Source organism: Periophthalmus magnuspinnatus, chromosome 10 (genome assembly GCF_009829125.3).
Source record: "Periophthalmus magnuspinnatus isolate fPerMag1 chromosome 10, fPerMag1.2.pri, whole genome shotgun sequence".
Taxonomy (NCBI): Eukaryota; Metazoa; Chordata; class Actinopteri; order Gobiiformes; family Gobiidae; genus Periophthalmus; species Periophthalmus magnuspinnatus.
The window spans coordinates 11231850-11240165 of NC_047135.1; the positions used below are offsets into that span (position 1 = coordinate 11231850).

An 8316-nucleotide genomic window follows, 5' to 3' on the forward strand; every position below is an offset into this window, starting at 1 on the left:
ATTTTATTGTTATTTTTCTTTGATCACAACTCTATCAGGACCAGTTACGCAAAGTTAAATTAACGGAGTAATTATTCAAAGATCCACAATGTCACTTTTCTGGAGTGGACGGTCAGCTGCTTGTGTCCATGGAGATGTTATTGTTTTGCCTGGAAAGTTCCACAATACGCCATAACTTCTAGATTACATTTACCTAATTGCTGATGTTTTATTATTTATTGCTCAAAAAGATGCACTCTTACTATCAGTTGGGTTACCTCTTGTACAGATCTGACCTGTAACTTGGAATAATGGCACCACTTCCTTGTCTAGTTGGAGATTAATCCCATAGTAGAACATTTGAGGCAAAGCAATGACATCCCCATGAAGACAACCACCCAAAAGAAGTTACATAGTGCGTCAACTCAAGGTTATCATACCATGCAAACTGATCATCAGTATTCTTACATATTAATCCACCTTTGTCTGTTTAATCTCCATATAAATGCAGATATGAGACTGATGATGGTAGAAAAGTTTGAAGCCTTTATTTACAAAATAACCTAAAAACAACCCTCAGGTATATTGCATATTCCTGTTTACAGTGTGTCGTGCTGCAGAAACAAAGAGTGAGATGCTAAACCTTTATATTATTACCATTAAGGGACAAATCTGCAGATACTTCAACCTACAATTCAAGACAAGCCCAACACTGCATTTATCATCAAATGTTTCAGTACATGCGGCTCAAGTATGCAGCATGGAGTAATAAAGGAAGTATACCACAAAACCTAAACGTAATGAAGTATTTAAAAGCAAAGCGGTTTCTTTTACATTCAATAAAAGTGTTTTTTTTCTTTTATTACAACCTTAAAATGCTACAAATAAAACAAAACTATACTCGCAGAACAGGAGTAGTTGTGATTTAACATCATTGCAGCTTGACAATGTTTTTAATAAGATGGTCTGTAAAATCTGAAGACTTTAGTTTGTCCAATTTAAAATATGGTCTGGTATGCATCTACAGCATCAGTCAAAAGTTTGGACACAATTTTTTATTTTCAAAGGCCAATTCTAACTTTTCATAAATTTTGATTTTTCACCTTATTAAAATTATTGTGATATTTTAAATCAACATTATTACAAACAAAGGATAAACAAACTAAAACAGGACAAAGTCTGGTTTTATTTAACTGGGCCAAACCCCAAAACCAGGACAATAGAACTAAGCACCGACAAAACAGAACCAAACCAGGACTAAACCAAAAAGATCTGATCCTAGACTGAAAGAGGCCTAAACAATGGTCTATACAGATTTATTATGAAATGCTGAATTTGAACAGGAATAAAACTTCAAATTAAAAGTAACTTATAACTTTGACACGGACAAGTCTTGTAGATACCAACAATGGCTCCTCAACCCCTTTTTGAAAACCAGTAAAATATATGTCCAAACTTTTGAAGAAATCTGTTCATACTTTGAATATTGGCAGAGCTTAAGTTTAGGTACGATAGTGCTAGCTTGTTTAACATCATGCTACATTGATACTTATTTTCCCCATATTTTTAAACAATAACATGATATGTATGAACACAAACAAATAAACAGTATTTTGCATGTAAAGAAGACATTCACTGGGCGCCCCATTTCCCACTGCAAAATGAAGGAGCTTTCTGACATGTGTTAATAAATTAGCATTTTAAAAGATATTATTAGCTTGTTATAAGGCTGAACTTGGCGGTGATGAGGTGTAGACGGTACAATGAGACAAAACCACACAATGTAAAAAATAGCAAAGATTCAGAAGGCAACAAAGAGGAGAGACACGCCATTTGAGATATTTGAGCTTTCCTTATAAAATCAGGTTAGTTTTAAAGTGCAAAAATCTACAGAACATTTTAGGAAAACTAAAATCCCCATCTTTTTTCCCCAAGCAAATTTAACTGAACGAACCAGACCATCTATGCTGCTTCATAGGAATAAAAGACTAGCAGACTCTCATATACAGGCTGCCTATGGGTTGACGATTTAGATTCTTTTTAACCCAAATTTGACCTTAAATTCACTTCAACAGCTGGCTAAACAACCCATTGATGTTTTTTTATGTCACATTTTGGGCTCAGCGTTGATTGTTGTCATGACAATGGAGGATGGAGAAATTAAGAGGGGGGAGGGGTCACGATTGCTGCTTGTTGGCTTCCTCTTCATAGGCATTTCCTGTCCCGTTTTGGACGTAGGCAGAGCCAGAGCCGAGCCCATACAAGTGACCACAGTACTTAGCGTCGTCGATATGATCCTCAAAGAACATCTGAAAAGGGAGTAGATTTATATTACACTAAATATACATTTGGTTTGAAGCTTACAGAAATAACAAAACTATTTTAGATAAATCAACTGCATATTCTTACCTTTTCTATAATAATTTCTTCAAATTATTGTATTGTTTACGGTTGCTTACACATTTTTTTGTGTAAGACCCTTAGATCAGTCTTATATAATGTTTTATTCCAGAGAGTCTTGCCCAGGAACACAACAACAGTACACACTGGTCTGAGCAAGGATGAACCGTTAACCTTGGAGGCCTCTTATAAATCAATAAAACATGTCTACCGTATTTTCCACACTATAAGGCGCATCGGAATATAAGGCGCACCTTCAATGAATGGCCTATTTTAAAACAAATTTCATATATAGGGCGCACCGCATTATAAGGCACATAGAATAGAAACTACTGTAGTATCTGGGGTTGTGTTACGCATCCACGAGATGGAGCTGCGCTAAAGGGAACGTCAACAAAACAGTCAGATAAGTCAGTCAGTCAAACGTTATTAATAGAATGAAAAAAAACGTTCTGAAAACTTTGTTCACTCACAAAACAATTTAATGCATCACAATATAGTGACTCTCAAAATAGTGCAACGCAACTCAACGTTGCTCAAACGTTAATTTCCATATTCGCAATATCTCCCAGCCTTGTTTAGTTGTAAACACGTGAAAGAAACACGCAAAGCTCACTTTTTCAGTTCATTCCTCATTCACGAATCCGTCGAATTCTTCCTCTTCAGTGTCTGAGTTGAACAGTTGGTCGAGCTCAAAGTGCCCGATTCCGTCTCGTCAAAATCACCATTATCTGTGTCGCTGCTGTTGTCTCAACAGTTCAGTGACAATTCCTGCCTTCGTGAAACTCGGACCACAGTTGAGACTGATATATCAGCCCAGGCATCCGCAATCCATTGGCAGATTGTGGCGTACGTCGCCCGGCGCCGTCTCCCCGTTATCCCTATAGCGTCGGATCCTATCGTCGCCGTTAGACTCGCGGTTGCGGACTTTCCAGCAGCGTAACTCCGCGCCCAGTCGTGCTCTCATGTAAATTTAAACGGCGTCTCAAAGCGGAGACACGGGGCTATCTAAATATTTTACCGTCATTACGGTAATCTGCCTCTGTTGTCCTGAAGGTGACGAATGAGAGCGCGGGGCTGTGGGGATTTTCCCAGTCATTTATTCGATGCGTAAAAGAAAAAAATACGGATGGATGTGTAAAACAGAAGTAGTTGTGTGAAAAAATGCAGTAAATTCTGATACTTTGTTTAACATGATTTTTATGGCTAAAAAAGAATAAAAGTCTAGGTGACCTATACTGGCCCATAGTGTGCTCAGTCCTTAAAGGGTTATTACTGCTATTACTTCGGAGACGCCTCCTGACTACTAAGGCTTTTAGGTGCGCCTTATAGTGCGGAAAATACGGTAAGTTGTAAGCTAAAAAATGTATTAAGTCTGACTAAGTCTGATTTTCAAGCAAATAATTATCAAAACATGTGAGGCTCCTGTCATTTATAGCATGATTTCATTGAAAAATAATGGCAGATGTGTAGCCATAGTTACCCACCTCTCTCATCTTAAAGAAAGCCATTCCTGTGAGTAAAGAGTCAGAGCCAGCCTGATGCTGAGGCCCAATCCTCTCCAGCTCCAACTGCTCCGCCACCTCCTGCAAACCACCCTGAAAGAAAAACAAAACACCAGTCAATGAGTCATAGACAACATTATTATAAGGTAGGAGATGCGTCTTACCCAAGGACATAACAACAGTATGCACCTGTCCAGAGCTGGGACCCTTCCAATGATAAAACTACCACTCAACCACCTGAGCCACTATCATCACTTTACATACACACTGATAATGATTGATACTTGGGGTTCGTACACATGTTTCCTGGTTGGGCCCTGATTAGGTCCCCGTTTGAGTCCTCATGTAGACCTTTCGGTCTTGATCTTTATCAGAATTAGTGTAAGACCATATGAAACCACCGTAATTTTGTGATGCGTTTTTATTATCATGGTGGTATCAACTACTGGGCCTTTTCCTTGGTAGTGACAAAATTAGACATAGCTTATTGTCTGCCTCTTGAGGATGGGTTATTTTCTTACTAAAGTCTGAACATTTTGCCATGAAATTAGCTTGTTTAACCAACAAATGAACTATCTATATTGCACCGGTTTGGTTCATGAGTTCTATTTGAAATCACAGCCTTTGTACCTTTAGGTTTTTACAGCTCTTCATGAGATACTTCACGTCGTAGATCACAGGAAAATATAAACGCAGAATCTCAAAGAAGTCCACCTCCTCCTCAGGAAGATTCGCATTGGACAGGATCTTTATCAGGTATCCAAAGTCATACCCACTACAAACACAAGGAATTCAAGCTGCTTACTGTACAGCTGCTCTAGTCAAATAGAAAACATAGTCACATATAAAACATAATAATTTATACACAAAATAGAACAGCTAAAACTGTTATAGTTATTTAAACAGCATTAAGTTGCCCAGCAATAGAAATTTAAAAGAGCTTTTAATTTCGTAATCATGACTTTCCTTGATCATTACTTTACTCAAAATTTGTATTGTTATTGATTCTTGCATGTTTGAGTAATCCTGCATCGTTGAGTATTTGAGGCTTGAGTGCTCAAAACAGAACAAATTTTCACCTACCCCCTACCTCCGCCCACTGCCCTATATTTACTTCTGATTATTCAAAAAATTTAGCCTCTGGATCATACATGTGGGGTTTAAAAATGTTTTGTAGCCATTTTCTGTAGTGTATGTGTAATATATACAGCACACACATACATACATATAATGTGTACACACACACACACTGATACACACACACACTGATACAAACGCACTGATACACACACGCACTGATCCACACACACACAAACACACCCCGATCCACACATGCACTGATACACACACACACAGATACACACTGATTCACACACGCACTGATATACACACACACACTGATACACACATGCACTGATCCACACGCACACACACACGCACTGATACACACACACACCCCAATACACACATGCACTGATCCACACACACACACACACACACACATTTACTTATATACATACATACTGTTTGTTTAACATTTTACTACTTACTTTTGACACTGAAAATAATAGAGTGGTATATGTTTTAGGGTACCTGTGAAAGGACAGCCACTTGACTCCATCGCACAATACAACCCCAGACGTCATGAGCAGTTCTGCGAAGTACAGAGTCTCTATTCCCTCATCCTCGTGCTTCTTAAACTGAATCCCTGAAGTGGTGAGAAGCTCAATGGAGTCCTGCGCGTACATGTCCTCTCTGACAGAAACATAAGCAAAAGAAAGCGATCTGTGATAAATAGGGCTGGGATGAGACAATAATTACTATGAGATAAGACAAAACAAGATTTCTGAATTTCTGGTCTAAAGGCTTTATTGGACTCAATAGTCGTAGCAAGAAATCGAGAAAGAGAGGGTTGAAACATTCAACAAACACTGCACCGTTGACAAGCACATATTTAGATATGATTTCTAATAACTAAATCAATGCATATTACATTCATATATTTCCTTTTTGTTCATATTATTATATCATTTTTCACAAATTTGAAATTTTCCATTTCCAGATTGATATAGTACAGAGAGTGACAGTGAATATATGGTACAGAGGAGGGAGAGTGAATATATGGCAAAGAAGAAAAAGAGTGAATAAATGATTAGATGAGGGTAAATTATTTACTATGGTAGTTATGATAAAGTCTGATAAAATTCTTACGTGAGGTTGAATTTAAAATTGAACTGCCATGTGGATGTTCCTGGTGGATATTCGCCCTGTTCATTCATAAATGTGAGTCCGAGTTGGATAATCTTGAGCAGGTCCACGTTGCAGCGCAATAACTGGTACTGATAGTCCGCGTTACTCCTGAACTCTCCGATCGGCCGCGCCACCACCCCAGGAAACTCTGTGTCCTGTGGAGAGATGTTTATTTACATTACAGTGACAGGAGAACTCTGTAAGGCAGGGGTGTCAATCATGTGGCCCGGGGGCCGGATCCGGTCCGCCTACAGACTTGATCCGGCCCTCAGCTGATTTGTAATAAAAATACACAGCAAAAATTGAATTTTAATAATAATAATAATGAACCTTAATAAAACAAAGCTGCGCTCAAAGCTAACACACAAGCACTTAAATGACATTTTGAAATTGGCAGCTACTCAGGATAAGATGCCTGATATTGATGCACTTGTGCAGGCTAAAAGATGCCAAGTTTCTGGATCAAAAACAAAGCATGACTAAATCCTGTAAAATAAAAAGGTAAAATACTGATGATTTTAGGTCTGGATCTTTTTTTTTTTTTTTTATGTGCAGAACGCTGAGTTCAAATAATTTCTGTATTAATCTGCACATGCTCTAATAAAACCCAAATGTTTTTTTGTTGTTTTTTTTTCAAAATTACTGTATTGAGTTGTACTGCACAAAAATGAGACAGTTTCAGGTTGTTCTTAATATTTTATAAAGGAACAGTTCTCTTCAATAAAAATATTTTAGATGTTTCTCTGCACAAATGAGTATTTATGCTGTGAGTTTTCTGGTCCGGCCCCCTTGAGATCAAATTAAGTCATATGTGGCCCCCAGACCAAAATGAGTTCGACACCCCTGCTGTAAGGACTTAATGTTTTTTATAATTACATGATGCATAGTTCTATTAGGATCAGGGATGGGCAATATTGACAAAAATGAATAACTTTTTTTCCCCATTATCTCAGTCACAATATTCAGACAATATTTTCCAAATACATCAGGAATGTGTTACCTGTGTTACCCTAGACGTGCTGCTGATTACCTGGCATCTGGTTACTATAGAGGACAATATAGGTCTTGTATGTCAATATCTCAAAGTCAATAGTAACCAAGTAATACAATATATTGTTTGATATAAAAAGAGAAATATACACTCAATCAAAACAAAACCAGGTCGTGATGTGAGGATAGAATATTTTACCTACCCTGATCTGATGGGCATTGTAGCAATTCATGGGGCAATGTTGTATCTATTGTTAATAGCTAGTCATCAATATTATAATCTGAGCAAAAAGCTTTTAGAAACACGTACCCGAGGACAACAGAAGGCTGATCAAATATTTTACTGGCCGACAAATAGCTAATGCATGATAGTATCTAAATGAACGTGAAAGCAGATTCATACCATAGCAATGTAGTTGTATTTGCGGATGACATGTCTGATCCTCTTCAACTCCTCCTCCAGGTTATTGGCCCAAACCTCACATATTCTTTGGCTGTGATCCACAGTAGCTGCGGGCATAGTGCCACTGCATGCAAACACAGAATCATCATCAATAATATTATGGGTAAAGAGCTAGAAGTTTGTCCCTAAACATCCGTGTTTTAACACCTTAATCTAAAAGTCCCAGAGGCCAGAATAAGCATATGGTATGGCTGATACCATGTAAATACACCCACATATGGGCGGCGTTAGCCGTCTATTAAAAAATCAAGAACGAGATTAGCCGCTCCTATTAGCTTGAGCTGCGCCAAAGATTAGCTAGGTCTCATGTAGGCTAGGTTATGGAAGGGTTAACGGAATGGGATACAGAGCACATGTGAAATGTAGCTCATCACTCATGCTCTTAGCTCTGCACTGAACATGTGTGCATTTAACAGAGGGCACGGTTGACCCACAGGACTCGGCGTCACTTGGGATGGTTTGTGCAGCCCGCAGCCTCGTAAACTTACCGTTCCCCGGACCAGCGAGTGTGTGTTTGAAGCGATTACAATGTTAAAACTTCAAGTTTCTTCACGTTACAGTGTCGGGGGCTTTCCGCCAACTTTTAAATAGTTTATATTCTGAAATGCATCGGTGTCAACCCACGGCTGCCATCATCGTTTAGCCTACAACACTACGCCACCACACACGGCGTAACGTCACTTGCGTAAATACGCACGCATGTGGCCCTCTCATCAACCAACTTATTTT

General features: G+C 38.5%; 1 protein-coding gene across 1 annotated transcript; it reads right to left on the reverse strand.

Annotated features, from left to right (window-relative positions):
* Positions 1-512: 512 nt before the first annotated feature.
* Positions 513-8258, reverse strand: cnot7 (CCR4-NOT transcription complex, subunit 7). The gene is made up of 7 exons (XM_033974468.2): positions 8076-8258; positions 7528-7651; positions 6096-6289; positions 5478-5639; positions 4515-4659; positions 3867-3977; positions 513-2288 (listed from the first exon to the last, which is right to left on the reverse strand). Exons 2-7 carry the CDS (start codon positions 7642-7644, stop codon positions 2157-2159), a joined length of 861 nt encoding a protein of 286 aa, XP_033830359.1. The 5' UTR covers positions 7645-7651; positions 8076-8258; the 3' UTR covers positions 513-2156.
* Positions 8259-8316: the final 58 nt, after the last annotated feature.

Bases quoted from the DNA above. Each gene is read 5' to 3' on its own strand.
- cnot7 (XM_033974468.2), bottom strand. From the start codon at position 7,644: ATGCCCGCAGCTACTGTGGATCACAGCCAAAGAATATGTGAGGTTTGG. The intron at 5,640-6,095 runs GTAAGAATTTTA...TGTTTCTGTCAG, and splicing joins AATTTTAAATTCAACCTCAC to AGAGGACATGTACGCGCAGG. The intron at 4,660-5,477 runs GTACCCTAAAAC...TTGTGTTTGTAG, and splicing joins AAGTGGCTGTCCTTTCACAG to TGGGTATGACTTTGGATACC.